Below are 17,500 nucleotides of genomic sequence, written 5' to 3'. Positions count from 1 at the left end.
TACCCTATCTATTATTTCTTTGCTATTTCTGTCTATACACGTGAAACTGTTGATATAGGCTTTACTTTATCATTGTTTTGATAAACAATTCACTATTCGGGTTTAAGACACTTAATGTGTTTACTTCCATCTTTGCTCTTCCTTCAGTGCCTTCGATTTCAGAGATTTTTTTAATATTCTCATCAGATGTTTATAAACGTTTCTTATTCTATATCTAAATGAAAATATACACCTACGATCATACTCAAAGTGACTTGGAATTTGTTCCAGGGGAATGGTTTATGAGAGTTTTGAAAGAAAATTTATTTAGATGGAAACAATAGTGTAAGAAAACCTTCCCTTTTGCCATGATGTGAAATTGTTTCATGAATGTTTTTATTTCTTTCGTCAGAAGGCGTGAAACTTTTTCGTTCTTATCTAACATCAAATTATCATATTCTTAGATGCTTTCCTTCCGCATGCCTTAGCGAGGTTATTAACTTTTAAAAGAATAATATAGTAGTTGCCGAAAGTGAGGCGGGGGTGGAAGTAAGTAAACAGGGCGCGAGGGACAGAGAAATATGGGCCTTATGGTAAGGTGGGCAGAAGAAATAGCAAAGGAAGGGTGTCAGGGCAGGATAAGGTGTGAGAGAGAAGGAAGGGAAGAGGGAACAGCGCCCATCTATTTCTAGACCGACCAAGATGCCAGTGCCAAATTATGCTGCTTTCATCACAACGCCCGATCATATCTACCACCAGTCAAGCTTAGGAAATTCCATCACCTTAGATAAAGTAGCTTTTAAGGAGCATTGATATAAAAACGTACTGGAGTTTTATTTTAATGTTATTGTTCTAAAAATAGTTTATTTGTCCTTGTTTCCTTTCCTCACTGGGATATTTTCCCTGTTGAGCTTAAAAATTCCATCACATTAGATAAAGTAGCTTTTAGGGAGCATTGATATAAAAACGTACTGAAGTTTTATTTTAAGGTTACTGTTCTAAAAATAGTTTATTTGTCCTTGTTTCCTTTCCTCACTGGGATGTTTTCCCTGTTGAGCTTAAAATTTCCATCACCTTAGATAAAGTAGCTTTTAGGGAGCATTGATATAAAAACGTATTGGAGTTTTATTTTAATGTTACTGTTCTTAAAATAGTTTATTTGTCCTTGTTTCCTTTCCTCAATGGGATGTTTTCCCTTTTGGAGCCCCTCGGCTTATAACATCCTGCTTTCCCAACTAAGGTTGTAGCTTAGCAATTAATAATAATAATAATAATAATAATAATAATAATAATAATAATAATAAGAATAATTAACAGAGCGTTAAATTTGTATTTATATTAATCATTTTGTGTTTTTCATACCTGTCTGCGTTTTGCTCTTAGAATCATTTTATACATGAATGTCACTTTCAACCGTAGGGAAATCTCATTCAATATTTGTTTCATTCATACTTATATATATATATATATATATATATATATATATATATATATATATATATATATGTGAATATATTTATATATATATATATGTATGTTTGTGTATGTGTGTCTATGTATGTATGTATGTGCATGTATATATATATATGTATATATATGTATGTATGTATATATACATATATATATATACACGTATATATATATATATATATATATATATATATATATATATATATATATATACATATATATATATATATATATATATATATATATATATATATATACTGACATTTCCAAAATCAGAATAAGCCCATACAATATTTCGCCATCAGGCTGCATTTACACATGCGGAAATTCGTCGGCCGAAGCCAAGAGTGGGCTGAAAACGTCTTAGTAAAGGTCACTCAGACAACAGTGGGACCCAGCAGCTGGTATGCATTACACTGCATGCAAGCAAAAAGTAGCGTCTAACCTCTTCAATTTCTGACATTTAGGATACACAGGTACTTATAAATGATATTTTTCACCTTGTTTATTTTCAGAATTACTGTATATCATATCAACTTCTTAATCATAGTGCTTAACTAGAGTGTCTCTATAATTACCTAGAGTTCTTTCAAAATTTCAAAGCTAAGCCTAATTATAAGGATATGCATAACTTTAAATCAGCAATTTTCATAGGTATATTATCCTAAAATTTTCGTCAACAATATAGGTTTAATGTTATGAATTATTGCATTTTTCAACAGCCATTAGCCAGCTGAAAATGACATTAACTAGTGATGAGGTATTTGCATATCCTATATTTGATTGTCCATTTTTAATGACAATTGACACGACTAGCGTAGCTATTGGCAGCGTGATTTCACAATGAGACAATAAAGGTAAAGAGTGACCTGTTTGCTTTTCTTTTTTTGGCCATTGAAAGATCCAGAGAAGATTGATTGATTTTAAATTTTTTTAGCATATGCAGAGAAGAATTATAGTATTTCTGATCAAGAGACATTGGCCATTATGTGGGTTCTGGAGAGTCATTAGGTCATTTTGTTTGGTCAAATAATTCCGTTGCAAACTAATCATCGGCCTCCACATGATATATTTTACTACTAGACGAGCTAGGTGGATGGAAAGGCTGTTAGAATTCAATATAAGTAGCTTTGATCACATATCGGGCAAATCTAAAAAGGTAGATAATGCCCTCTCCAGAGGCGCAATACAGGGGTAACTATTACATCACAGAAAAGGAAGGAAGAACAACAGACCCTAGATGTTGGATCAGTTAGTCATAAGATAGACAGAAAGAAAAGGTGAGCAGTGATTAAGGGAGATTCAGACAGCTGCCCATCCTTTCAGAATGTGTAGAGCGATATTTTTTTCATAGCTAATAATAATTCATACTGTGCGTATGAGAAGCAGATTGGTGAATGTCGTGGACAGATGGTTTGTCTTCCATTTTTAGTTAAGTGAGCCATCCACATTGTACATGCCAGTCTGCATACTGGGTATTTGGGGATTGATAGAACAAGGAGGGTATGTGACTCCTTCTTTTGGTTAGTAATGCAAAAGTCAATAAAAATGTATGTAAAGTCATGTCATGCTTGTAACTTTTTTAAATAACATAGAAATACTGTTCTGGTAACCAGAGATTAGCCCGTGGTTAATTTTAAGTTCTATAGGATGCACGTGAACATGGTAGGGTTCACACCCCATAGGTAAACATGTGTACTGATGGGTGCATTTACCTGGTACATTCATACTTACAACATAGTCCATAAAAGAGCATATTAATTGGCCCATACACTTTTCTCTTTCATTGCTAGGTTTGGCTGCCCGAAAGTACTAGTAAGTGACGATGGTCAGGAGTTTATAAACAAAGTGATGAACTCGATCACGGAAATTATGAAAACTTTACGTTTTACTAGTGAAATCCCATAATATGGAAGTGGTGCTAATTGTACATTACCTTGTGGCCGATAACCCTATCATTGGTATGCCATGCCTCCCGAGGCTGAGCTAGCTTTAAACATTGCATAGAAGTTCTTATTAAGAGACACCTCTTTCATTTTAGTGTACAAACAACATCCTGCATTGCTATATACGGCACTGATAAATTCACAAAAATTGCTAAATTATTCAAACCGAACAGAATTGTGTGCATACTAAATCTGTTACGGAGTGTGATGAACACTGCTTAAAATATTTTGATAAGGACTAATGAAATACATTGGGTAAATTATAATCGACTTTTCAAAACTAAATTGGTCAAGTTACTTTTAGGCAATTGTGTTTACTTAAAATGATAACAGCCAAGGAAGCAAAAACTAGAGTCAGAGTTTTTGGGCCCATACCGAGTAAAGGAGGTGAAACCTAGCACAGTTTTTTATACAAAGTATTGTTAGTGGGGTAGTGTCAAAACACCATCAGGTCCAAAAGACGTGAAGTTCCCAGTGATGTATTTTCTAAAAGTTTTAATCAGTCTGTAGCCCCATATCCCTGCATATGCAATCTTCCAAGAGTTGATGAATAGTGAATTTTTTTTCTGAGCAGACGTCACATCTTCTATTGGTACATGTTACAGATAAACTTGATTTAAAGGATTTCTACTTAAGCATGTGCCTAATGTAGTGAGGTAAGTGCTGCAAGTCTATTCATTAAGCATTTATCAGAAAAAAAATTTCAGTTGATATATACTCCCAAGGTTGGATTCGATATTAAATCCCATTTGTAGTTGATATTTACATATATTAATGTCACATGCGTTGATTGCAAATACTCACCATACTTAGCAACTTGTTACAAACTCCTTAATGAACTATCATTATGGAGATGGGTTACTTTTAAGTCTAAGTACAGATTCCTGAATTCGACAGTAATTTCTACAGTGTTCTTGGAATTAACTTATATCTCTCTGGGCGACTCATTGGTAGAGTCTACTGTGTGAATTGTTTTGACTCGGGGATATAGGTTTGAGTCCTTGGCCAGCCAGAATCTTATAAAGAATTTGTTGTGGATATATATTCCCAGGTTTGAGTTGGACATTAGATCCCATTAAATTCGTGTTTGATATTTACACACACACTCATGTATGTATGTATCTATGGATATACATATGTGTGAGTGTTTCAAAATGTTATAGATACCAAGCAATTTATGGCCTTTACATGCAGTTAGTTGTAAAGTTGTCCAAGAAAATACATGATTTCCACTTGATCCTAGTAATGCTTTCAGGTGTGCGTGAACACGCTCATTGATATCAATCAATTTTATATAAAAGATTTACTGGCTCAGTGAATATATTCTAAGAATGCCGCGATATGGTACTTACAACTAGGAACGGACGCAAGCTTTTGTTTTAAATTTCTTGATTCTAATAAGACCGTTCACAGAGCTAAAGATCCTGGCAAAGATTAGTATAAGAGTATTTTAAATTTCAGCTTCAGCTGATTCCTGACTGCACCAACTAGATTGCCACCTGTAACAGGAGGGGTTTCGTTAAGCACAGGCTGTAACATGCTGAAGTTTGGATTTATAATACATTATTCCAATGAAACCATTTGCACTAAAACTTTAAGACTATGGCCATAGCAATGTCATTGGACCCAATGTATTTCCAATTCAAACTTCACCTCTCTCCTGCCTGAACCTGCCGAGTTTACTGTCTGTGTGGATGCAGCATACGTCGTCTGCATCCAGTCAGGCACGAAATTTAAAATTCAAAAGAAATTTTACTCCCCAATCCCTGCATATGAGACGTGTGACTCCAAGTCCATGAGATTGTAGTTAGCGTTGCATTGAGTAATACCTTAGGCATGTACAGTAGGCTTTCAAGTTATGATATAGATATAGAAGACGGTGGTCTCTATTTCAGAGGGTAAAAGCTAGGGTTTAAAGAGTTCCATGGGATCTTCATGAAACCTCTGCCTAAAAATGGCAGTCCTGTGATGTGGTAATGGAAGTTATTCCTGTTAATGGGAACGTACTTCACCCCATACATTAATCAATAAATAAGCAAGAATGGTTGAGATATCCAAAACTAAGATATTGTCTTGATATATAGTCTCATATTATAAACCTGAAGTAGATGTCATTGAAGAAATATCAATTTAATGATTCCATTTCAAATACATTTAACGAAAAAAATAGCAATTTCGGGAATTGATTAACTTATCCTGTCGCTATTTTATAAGTCTCTTATTCTATAAAAGGGACCACAAAACGCTCGTTCAAAACTAATATCTATAAAGATAGTAAGTGGGGATTAACATTATTGAGATGAAAGTTACTGAGGTCCTTGGTCCTTTAGTTTAACTTTTGAAGATATTGACATTCAAAAAGTTATTATTTTTATGTTTCAGTTCATCTTATGATTTTACAATCTAAGAGACAAGTTGAGTGAAACCTCCTGAGTTGGACAAATGTAAAATCTCATTATGGTCATTAAAAAGGATTCAAAAGGATTGCTAGTTAAGTAGAGCCGTATCTTTAATAATCAGTGGATATATCCTTAGCGTTCAATTCAGGAAATAATCGGGCAATAGAAGTCTCTCTCCAGGGGAAAATAAAGTAATTTTCATTCAACAAAAGCTATTCCTAGCGAAGACAAGGGAAGGTTACTTAAGCCATTCCAGGTAAACTATTTTTGGCTGAAGTTATATAAGTGATTATTGCTTGATTACCTAATTTCTGTGATAGTTTTTTAGACGTGAAACTCGGACATTAGAAACTATCTTTACATATAAAGTGTGGCTAAAAGTTCCTTCTTAGCTTATTACAATAAAAACGTCTTACTGAACTTGCCAAAAAGGTTAAAAGAAAAGGAAACTGGTAAAAACTATCCTTGAGAATGTAGAAGAGAACATGAAATAAGTATAAGGGATAGACATCTTTGACCAAATGAGAATGTTTGAAAAAAAAAAAAGTCCTGTTATTGAAGTAGGCCTACTACAAAAGTGAGAACCTTAGATTTCTTGAAGTTGGGCGCCTGATTAGAAATGTTCGTTCTAGCACGACTAAACTGATAACAATTCCGGCAAAGACAACCTCTACAGGGAGACAATTGAGGAAACAAAAGCTTATTAGATTTTATCTCAAAAACGTTGTGTAGATTTGGCCAAGCTGAGTATTGAATCAAATATCATCAGAACTATTGAATATGCAGACACAAATACTATGAACAAGCATATGAAATTCCTCACAGATACTGTGAAACACACAGTTGTCTTATATGTGTGAAAGAATTCAAAAAAGTAAAATACGGTAAATGATCTTCCAGCAAAATGAAAAAAAAAAAATCAAGAAAATTGTCTTCAAGCAAAATAAAAAAAAAATCAAGAAAATGATCTTCAAGCAAAACAAAACAAAAATCAAGAAAATGATCTTCAAGCAAAATAAAAAAAAATCAAGAAAATGATCTTCAAGCAAAATAAAAAAAAATCAAGAAAATGATCTTCAAGCAAAATAAAAAAAAATCAAGAAAATTATCTTCAAGTAAAATAAAAAAAATCAAGAAAATGATCTTCAAGCAAAATGAAAAAAAAAATCAAGAAAATGATCTTCAAGCAAAATGAAAAAAAAAAAGCAAGAAGTAATGGTAATAAAGAATTTGTTTGATATGTTCGCTTTAAAAATTCGTTTCCGGCTATCTTAGAGTTGGACGAGGTTCACGAAATAAAAATGGATAACTCGACATTTCTAACCATGTTCAGTGAAATTCCCAACCCTGCTCTTGTTTTACAAACATCCAATTGATGGAATTTAAAATATTTATCACGTACTCCAGTGATTCATTCTATTTAGTAGATTAAAGTCCTCCAATTCATTACTGTCTACATTCTACAGAGTTTAATTTCAAATAAGGAAAGGAACTCTTGAACTTCAACCTCAAATCTCTTTTCCAAATAAAAGTGAAGTAGCGATTATAATCTCTCTCTCTCTCTCTCTCTCTCTCTCTCTCTCTCTCTCTCTCTCTCTCTCTCTCTCTCTCTCAATATATTATTATTATTATTATTATTATTATTATCATTATAATTATCATTTTTTTATTAATATTATTATTATTAGTAATAGTACTAGTAGTATAAGCTAAGCTACTACTCTATTTGGAAAAGCAGGATGCTATAAGGCCAAGGGCTTCAACAGGGAAAACTACCCCAGTGAGGAAAGGAAACAAGAAAATAAATAAACTACAAGAGAAGTAATGAACAACCAAAATAAAATAATTTAAAAAACTATAGCAACATTAAATTAGATCTTTCATATACAAACAATAAAAACAAAGAAATAAGGTTTCCTTACTAAACCCAAGGAAAAAACCCTGCATCTCCATTTCATGACGTCACAATTGCGTGCCAAGGAGTTTTTATTCCTGGGGTCTGGAAGAGCTTCACATTCACAGTTGAGTGACAAGACTAGAGGGAGTCTGGAAGCCTTCGAGGATGAGTCATGCAATCTGGGGCATTCGGGAAAACTCTCATGCTGTCAGCTGTTAACTGCTTTCGCTAATTATTCCTAACGATGTCCAGGTATAGAATCTGAAGGTTATTGGCTTATATGATCTGCAGAATTGTTTATCATTTTCTCACTTTGAGATGTATTAGATATTTGATTGCCAAATGACCTCATTATGCTTACTACTACTACTACTACTACTACTACTACTACTACTACTACTACTACTACTACTACTTAAGTAAATTGGGGCGAAATCAAATAAACATCATGTAGCATACTGGATGCAATTAAATTTTGCCATAATCATTATTATTATTATTATTATTATTATTATTATTATTATTATTATTATTATTAGGTAAGCAAAGACCCAATTATTATTATCATCATTATTAGGTAAACTACGACCGTATTATTATTATTATTATTATTATCATTATTATTATTATTATTATTATTATTATTATTATTATATGCTAAGCTACTACTCTAGTTGGAAAAGCAGGATGCTATAAGGCCAAGGGCTCCAACAGGGGAAACCTAGCCCAATTAGGAAAGGAGACAAGGAAAAAAAATAAGCTACAAGAGAAGTAATGAACAACCAAAATAAAACATTTAAAAAAACCGTAACAACAATAAATTAGATCTTTCATATACAAACAATAAAAGCAAAGAAATAAAGTTTCCTTACCAAACCCAAGGAACAAACACTGCATCTCCATTCATGACGTCACAATTGCGTGCCAAGGAGTTTTTACTCCTGGGGTCTGGAAGAGCTTTACATTCACAGTTGAGTGACAAGACTAGAGGGGGTCTGGAAGCCTTCGAGGAAGAGTCATGCAATCTGGGACATTCGGGAAAACTCTTAGGCTGTCAGCTGTTAAATGCTTTCGCTAATTATTCCCAACGATGTCCATGTGTAGAATCTGAAGGTTATTGGCTTACATGATATGCAAAATTGTGTTTATCCTTTTCTCACTTTGAGATGTATTAGATATTTGATTACCGAATGACCTCATTATGCTTAATACTACTACTACTACTACTACTACTACTACTACAACTGCTACTACTACTACAACTGCTACTACTACTACTACTACTACTACTACTACTACTACTACTACTACTTAAGTATATTGAGGTGAAATCTAATAAACATCATGTAGCAGACTGGATGCAATTAAATTTTGTCATTATCATTATTATTATTATTATTATTATTATTATTATTATTATTATTATTATTATTAGGTAAGCAAACGACCCTTTTATTATTATTATCATTATTAGGTAAGCTACGACCCTATCATTATTATTATTATTATTATTATTATTATTATTATTATTACTCTTATTATTATTATTATTATTGTTGTTGTTGTTGTTATAGAAACAACCCTAAAGGACTAATAACTTCCAGAGCGAGCTTCCACAAGGTATTAACTATCAATTAGGGATAAATATACATAAAGAACTTAGAAAAACTATCAAATCAATAGAACAAGAATATATGTCAGCATAAAAACAAACGAGAAAAAATGGATTGAGAGGATGGTTCATGCCAGCTTAAAGTATCGGTTGAACGTCTCTTAAACTTATAAACACTAGTACTCATATACTAACAGAAGGGTCACTTCATGTCTTTGCATTACAAGGAATAAGTGACTTGCTGTGGAAAATTTAATTGTGGGAAATAACTCGGAGAAGATCTCCCCGTAACAGAGTTTAACCAGGGGTATTGGAGCCTCAACAGGTCAGAAAACTGCAGTTGTTGTTCGTCAACCATCACACGTTAATGGGATTTTTCTATGTTGGCTTTGACAGTACCAATATCGCCTCAGTGCTCAGGAGCTACATCTACACTGTTGAAAATTTGCATTAAGAAAACGGTAAAAGCCTGGCAACATTTATTCCAGGATTTCTACCGTTTTAAAAACGGATATAACGACGTAAAGAAGTGATATTACGGTCACCAACCTGTAAAAGATAACAACGTAAGGTAAAATTACGGTGCGCCTGTATTTTACGGAAATACGGCTGAGAAAAGTATATTTTTACGGAGAAAACCGGATTAAAATTAAGTGATTTTTAGCAGTGTGGCACGGGAGAGTACAGTACACTCCAACTAAGAGTTCTTAACAATAATCAGGGTAATAGACATTTTGGATCAATAAGGATAAGATAATTAGTTATATCTGTTTAGAGCCGACACAGGTCTGATCGGCTGAATTAAGTTACTGTGTACAGGTAAGTGCTCGAAAATTAATTTTAATTTGAAAATTAAATTTTCTCTCAGGTCTTGGTAGTTAAAGAATAAACTAATAGAATGACTGTACCATTATTGCAATGATAATGGATATATATCGTTGAAGGGATATGTGAGGTTTTGTAATGCGAAAGTTGGTGTTGATTGTTGGTATTAACGTAATTATTGTGTATGATGAATATTCTGATCTAAGGTTAATGTATAGGTTATCATGATATTGATTAATTATTAATAATTTAAGTATGAAAGTTTATGGGTTTTCATTTTTTCCTATTATACCTTTCAAGGTTTTTACTTTTGTTATAATATAATTATTTTCAGGAAATTTAATCGTTATTTCTTTTATGCAGTATAAAAAATAAAATGAATCTTGAAATGGATCAATAACGTTTTGAAATCCCCTAGAAAGAGGCGCATTGAGTAGGGTACCTCATAGTGATAACACAATCTAGTAGTATTGGATATCTCAGTATTTTGTTTTGTTTGTTAAGTATTTGGGTACGAAAAATCTAATTCGGTGAAGGTGGTTGACCAGGTACCACAGACTAGACAAATACATCTTTAAATCTCCAGTGGAGCGTGCCAACAGTTGATTTGCTTCTATTTCGTGCAAACTATCATTCGATTGCTATTTGAGTTTTTATATTGATGCCATGTTATGTTCGTCGTTTATAGGCTGAGCCAGAACTTTCGTATGACTACAGGTTGGATTTAGGGTCTAAACTAGAACTTTCTGGTATGGACTTCGGCAAATAGTTAACATTTAAGTTAGATGCCATCTATAAACAAAATTAGGAATATAAACCTAGAGAAGAAGACAAAACCGTGTGCTAGAAGAGAGAGCTACAGAAAGAGAAGAGGCAAAGTAGGCTAAACACGAGGTAAAGAGTGATTGGGTGGGAAGAGAGAGCTACAGAAAGGGAAGAGGCAAAGTAGGCTAAACACGAGGTAAAGAGTGAATGGGAAGAGGGGGCTGCGGAAAGTGAACAAATAAAATTTAAGGAATAGAAAAAAAATAGAAAGAAGATTAGATCTTAAAGAACAATAGCTTCCACTTCCAGAACAGAACTAAGTCTCTTCCAACCCCCCCCCCCCCTCCCCCCCCCTCCCCCCCCCCCTCCCCCCAACCCCACGACTCCTGAATCGAAGCGTTTTGAAAATCTCACAAAATGGAACCTTATAAGAAGAAGGTTGATATATCTTCTTACCTTATGCGTTTTGAGTATGCAGCTATCTTATGTGAATGATCAAAAGAAAAATGGGCTGCCAGATTAGCCCTTTTATTTTCAGGACAAATATTGAATGTATATTCTACCCTATCTGAGGAAAGGGTAGCGGAATATGGAATGTACAAGGGGGTGTAATGAATTCTTTTGATAAGACTCCTGAAAGTTACCGTAAGGAATAGCCTATAGAAGTGCTAAAATCACTTCAAAAATTAACTATTCTCAGTTTTAGATAATTGCTTAGGTTATTTGATTACTGATATGATAATACTAACCTGGAGAAAATCTTTGATGACCTTAGAAATTTAAACGCGGTTGGTCATTTTCTTTGTTCGTCAACATCTGAAAGTAAATAACTTGTCAACGAGCAAAATCTCTGACAGGTATTCTTCAGCACACCATTGTTATCCAGGTGAGAAGTCTGCACGGATCACAATTTTTCTTCAAGGAAAGTATGCCAGTCAAAAGAGGGTTTAATAAGAAAAATATCATGGAAAGCTGCTATCAGCGTTATTGTCTTCATAATGCAGGAATTAATAACAATAATTTTGCTTCTCTTTATCGCCCTGGATTTGGTCACCGTCTTAAAAAAAATGGCTGACTTACTTTAGATAGAAGGATGTTATATAAAATAATTTTACATAACTAATAATTTACGTAAAATTCTTTATATAAACTCTTCTATTCATTTTTTTTTCGATACGTAGCCTCGTTCTGTTGCCAGAGCTATGTAAATGTTCTCAGTTTGATTTTCATACTCCCCTATTCCTTACATAGTTTCGGATATTGTATCCCAAGGGTGGTCTTCCTCCTGTATTCTGGCTTAGGACATACAATGAATGCTCACTGGCGGAGATAGCACCCTTGCACCCAACCATCCACCCAATTATTCTTGCTGAATAATGACAGTATAGGATTACTGCTTTTCATGATAGTGTTAGTTTTCTCGCTGGTATTATATGATAAGCTATCATGTTTTTATGGGAAGATCATGAATGAAATTTAGTCGGGTTATTTTGTAAAATTATTGTAAGATATCAGCTAGGTAGGAAACTATTTTTCTATTCTACTCTATGAGTCATTTCACTCTTTGAAATTAGGAAGTATTCTAATTTGGCATCAATAGGGTCATAACAGTCGTCTTCATCAATAATGATGTCAGCATTTAAACATGCCAATCCCTTTCAAGGAACACATATCACAGAGCATTTTAAGCCTGCTTTCCTACAGCTACAGGTGGTAGTCATGCAACATTGGAAGCATTTGCGTGATACATTGTTTAACAGGTCTGGAACAGCAAGGTATTTATCTGTCGTGATTAGTACCAGCCCTTCTGTAGTTACATTCCAATCACATTGTACAGGTTACTAGTCATTTCCCAACCACTTCTGCCCTTGGTGATACACACATAAGGAATGAAATCGAGCAGCCACGTGTGTTGGAGGCAAAGAAGCCAACAGGAATTTGACTTTATTCAGTGATTGATCAAAGCACCGATATCCTGAATCACAAAGGGATTCAAATTCATTAGTCCTACAACTGAAGAATAAAATTCTTCCTTACTGCAGCAAAAGTTACAGGTTCAGCAGATGGTCCTTTAAACATGGCAACAAAGCTTGTAGTTCTTCGTGCTCTTCCAACAGGCTTATGAACTTCAGTTTTCCTGGTCTAAAAAATAGCAGAAGTAGGTTAGTATCACTTCCACTAAATACATGTACGCTTAAAACTTTGCCGTGAAAAACGAAAAAATCGTGGAATAAATATTGCCAAGTATTTGTCGTATTGAAAACGAATATATTGACGTAAAGGAGTGATAATTTACTTTTTTTTTTTTTTTTTTTTTTTGCTGGTATCGTTTCATTAAACATGGTGTCTCTGGTAGAATTAATCATTCGATAAACAAGCTGGGCACATTTTGTACTTTTTTTTTCTTTCCTTTTTTTTCTTTTTTTTTTAGTTTTCTGGCTATCCATCAAATACAATAGCAGCATTTCTATTACAGAGCTTCTTTTCATACTCAGTATACCTGTTTAGAATTGCTGAGAATGTTTCTCCCTTTTGCCAAACTTGATGAATCGGAAATCCTCCATCAATAACATAAATTGCTTCTCCAGCAATTCCTGTCACTGAAAGGTGCAAATGCTTCATACATCAGGGATTTCTTGGTTTCACGAATTCCTACTTCATCAAAAAGTGACATGAGTTATGGGTCAAGCTCATGCTTAGAATTAAGCTTGAATAGTTTGTGTTAGTTCTTGGTGAATGAAATTCTTCAAAATAACATCTCAGACTCAATAAGTAACATCTCGTATTTTTAATCATATCATGGCAGCTTCCAAGGGTTTGACTCTTTTCTTCCATTTAAACTTTACTTTTAAAAAGTTGCTGCCAACAATAGTTGACATTGATCAAATTCTAATATCACATGCATTATGAGGATTTGTTTCTACATCTGTTACTCTTGTGCTGATCGACATAATACTATTAAAACCTTGATGCGCTCTTGACATCACTTGCGTCCAGATCTGCCAGGTCATTGACATGTGGCTCTTTGTGGATAAGAATATGTGAAGTGTTATGGGAAGGATTTACTGAGCTGTTAATTCTAGTGATTCATAAATTTCTTTGTGCATGGAAGGTTAGGCTCGTTGTTTACAAAGGAGAGATTCGCACATTTTAGCCTCGTGTCACGCGTTTACCCAAATCTCACGCCTTGACGAAAATTCTAAGAAATAATAAATAAATAAGATTTATCGATAACGCACAACAGCCTATGCAATTGTCACTGGAGACGCCAAAATTATCAGCATACAGGTTGGTTGGTGGAAAATTGGTATTTCCTAAGTTGTCAAAGATTGCTTAGCTGGTACTTGTTATTACCAATTCCAGTGCTGGAGAAGAGAGAAACTTTTTAATGGTAAGAAAAAACAAAATAGATTTCAGGAACAGCAGCAATAGTTTCACCGGATGCATTAGTTTCAATAGTGAATGGGACGTCGTCCTTGATGATGTTGACTACAGCCCAAGATATGCGTTCTTTCCGATGATCTATGGCAGTGCAGATCTCTGAGGACAGGGGAAACATTGTTGCCTCAACAAGAGAGCAAATATTTTTGGAGAAGTCCTACCCTGGGATACATTTGACATAATAGGCAATTAAACCAGTGAGTAGCCTAGTCATAGGGATTCGTTGTCACACAGCACTGAAAGTTCCTGCAGAGTACAAAGGCAGTTTGGGTCTGGTCTTAAATGTCCCTGGACAAATGAGGATCCCAGGATATAGACTGATGTCAAACTAAACTGGCATTTGGATACCTTGAATGTCAGGCCCGCTGCATCCGCAACCTCCTAGAAGTGGGTTATGCATAAGTTTCCTTGAGATTGTGGTTTGATGTGATGCAGTTCATAACTCGTTGAAAAGCCATTGCATCCTTAGGTACACCCATTGGGATCCCCTTGAATTGGTATAGTCCATCACCCCTTGGAACATTGTGTACAGTCTTTCTAAGGCATCTATTTCTGCTTGATAGTAGGCACAGGAAAGGAAATAGACAGGGAAAAAATTTGTTCTTGCATATCTTGTTGACTTCCTAGTTAATATTTAGGAGAGGGTAGGGATCTAACTGAGTAAGCCTATTGGTGGTTTGTAAAAAGTTTACCACCATACTTTTCCCTTTGGTTTCATTGAGAGTCCTGACTAATTGAGCACGCCACGCTTGGTTTGATAACATCCTCCTTCAAGAGCCGGTGGACTTCATCGTTTACGAATTTTTCTTCCAGTGGACGGAAATGCCAAGCCTTAGTGTCAATAGGATGACAGTCTGAAGTCAGATTGCTGAACAGCTTTTCTTTGGCAACTTTAATGTAAGCGAGACCACGAATGCTGAGTCTTGGTTCATCTCTACCAAAGGCAAGAATAATATCTTCATGCCTCCTTGCAGAGGTCGGAGTGGATGGAGAATATAAGATTCTTGTATTCTCGCTCTTCAATATTGATACTGGATACACATTATCGTTTTGCTTCTGTAGAGAGGATAGAGAATGCAAGAGACAGTAGTCAATATAGGATACACTTTAGTATGGAGTAAGGCAGCTAACTTTACACTAATGAAGTTAGCCAAGCTACCTGTGTCATTAAGAGCTTTGACTCTGATGAACAATTGCTGCAGATTTGGATGTAACAAGTGTGACTGACAATGAATATGCAGTGGAAGCTAAAGGCATTGCTATAAAGGCCGATATGTGGCAACAAACTTTTCTACAATGTCCTCATTTTCCTTACTTGTCCCATGTAAAGTCCCTCGTAGGACAAGCTGATCTTGGATGACATTTCAAGTCCACAAAAATAAGACACAGATGCACTGGATCCCATGGGGCAATTAGATGCAAATGCTATATGAGGAGGAATCATATCACCTAAATGAGGGCCAGGTTGACTTGCAGATGCACCAATAAAGTTGGAAAATGCAGTTGTAGCTGTCACTACAGGAGCAATAGAGGATTCAGCATTCAGTTGTGCCTGCTCTAACCATCTGGCTTGTTGGATTTCGACATCCAGGCTCATAGTATTGTTTTCCAGTAGTCAAGTACAAATACCCGGTTGATGAAGTCAGATGAGAATGCCTCTTACAAATGAGCTACAGTTCTCTCGGTATTCACTGCTATAGTATCAGTCATTATCCATGTTATTCAGAGAAAGCAGTAATTGATCGATGGTTTCATATAGTTTCTGATTCTTGGTTAACAGATGTTATTCATAAACTTCACTTGGTGGTTTTTTGTATGCTGCAATGAGCCGAGACATGACCGCTTCAAATGTTTGGCAGTCTTGGATAACATCCATTACATCTGGACTTATGTATTTCGAGTTTGTCTGGGTTGTCCCCTTCGATTATGGTCAAGAAGTACTTGAAACCACGAAGCTATAGCTTCCACTTCTTGCTACTCAGTGGGGTGCTTGGACCAATGTCACACTTCTCCAGTCGGGCAAGCCTCTTCATAATGAGTAGAATGAACATGAATAAAATGTGATGTCTTGCGGTATAATGACACAACCAACAAAGTCCTATTAATAAGACTTTGTTCAGCAAAATTCACAGTAGCAAATCAAAGATGTATTTCAGGTAAGGAAACAAACCAAAGACATAATACAATATAGAAAATACATAATCACATCACAGTATCTAAAAAAATATACTATGAACATTAAGCATAGTACATGCAACACAAAGAGGATAATGAATATAGAATTAAAATTATGTTTTAATACAAGAAACAAATATTTGAATACTTTACAAGGGTTGCAAGGATATAAAATATATATTGATAAGGGTGAATGAACCATCAAGAGCGTGCACAATACAAAATAGATTCAGAACAAAACAAAGGTTTAAGAAAACAAAAAAGTTGGGGTGAATGAAAGTTGGGAGCCAAAACTAACAATGACCACCGTCTGAAACAATTCACTAGCCGGTCACAAAAAAAGACCTACCTGTATGACGTTGCATATTATAGGCCAGAATAAACTGGAAAGGATCTGAAATGTAGCCTACATTAATTTGAAATCTGACCAGTTTCTGGAGGTTAGTCATACATGAAATAAAATCAAAACATCTTGCATTTCTCAGAATGCAGTTACATTCTAGTATCCCAGAGGAATGTCATCAACTTGCGTGTGACCATTTCTTCTGCCTATCTGTTTTTTATTTACTTGTCAGCCTGTTGGGTAACTATTTTCGTTAATACCAATGCAAGGAGACAACCAAGACGTGTACATTCCATGGCAAACCCTCGCAGTTGCCCAGATTATGACAAAATTCTTTATTCATTCCTGATTCTAGTTTCTGCCAAGCTGTAGGCCATTAAGCCCAATAAGCCAGCGTGGCGTCACAGGTCATTGACATCACAAACCGATGTGCTTTGTGCTTTCATTTACGGCTGCCGTGGCCAGATGGAGTTTCATTTACGAAAATGCCTAAAGCATCTCTCTTTTGCATACCATTCTATAATAGGGTATATTGTTGCTATAGCTAAAGGACATATCTGCTTTCACGTTGTTACTGTTTTAGAATGATTTATTGTTAACTTGTTCTCATCATTTATTCATTTCCTTATTTCCTTTCCTCACTGGGCT

At 34.9% G+C, this 17,500-nt stretch overlaps 3 protein-coding genes across 4 annotated transcripts in view; 2 read left to right on the top strand and 1 right to left on the bottom strand.

The window, feature by feature from the left end:
* The window catches only part of LOC137615959 (SCAN domain-containing protein 3-like), a 23,825-nt gene extending 12,928 nt beyond the window's left edge, over window positions 1–10,897 (top strand). Inside the window, exon 2 of the mRNA XM_068345641.1 lies at window positions 10,817–10,897. Within this exon, the coding sequence (XP_068201742.1) occupies window positions 10,817–10,897 (81 nt within the window). The remainder of the gene's footprint in view (window positions 1–10,816) is intronic.
* Window positions 1–17,500, bottom strand: part of LOC137616582 (serine-rich adhesin for platelets-like) — a 267,530-nt gene that overhangs the window by 247,089 nt on the left and 2,941 nt on the right. The window lies entirely within an intron of this gene.
* LOC137616583 (uncharacterized) overlaps window positions 3,855–17,500 on the top strand; it is a 229,293-nt gene continuing 215,647 nt past the window's right edge. Inside the window, exon 1 of the mRNA XM_068346466.1 lies at window positions 3,855–4,051. The gene's annotated coding sequence lies outside the window, so the exon portion shown is untranslated. The remainder of the gene's footprint in view (window positions 4,052–17,500) is intronic.

The sequence above is a fragment of the Palaemon carinicauda genome, chromosome 22 (assembly GCF_036898095.1).
Source record: "Palaemon carinicauda isolate YSFRI2023 chromosome 22, ASM3689809v2, whole genome shotgun sequence".
NCBI classification, from domain to species: domain Eukaryota; kingdom Metazoa; phylum Arthropoda; class Malacostraca; order Decapoda; family Palaemonidae; genus Palaemon; species Palaemon carinicauda.
Note: the sequence above shows the minus strand (reverse complement) of the source record. Positions and strands in the feature narration are given on the sequence as shown.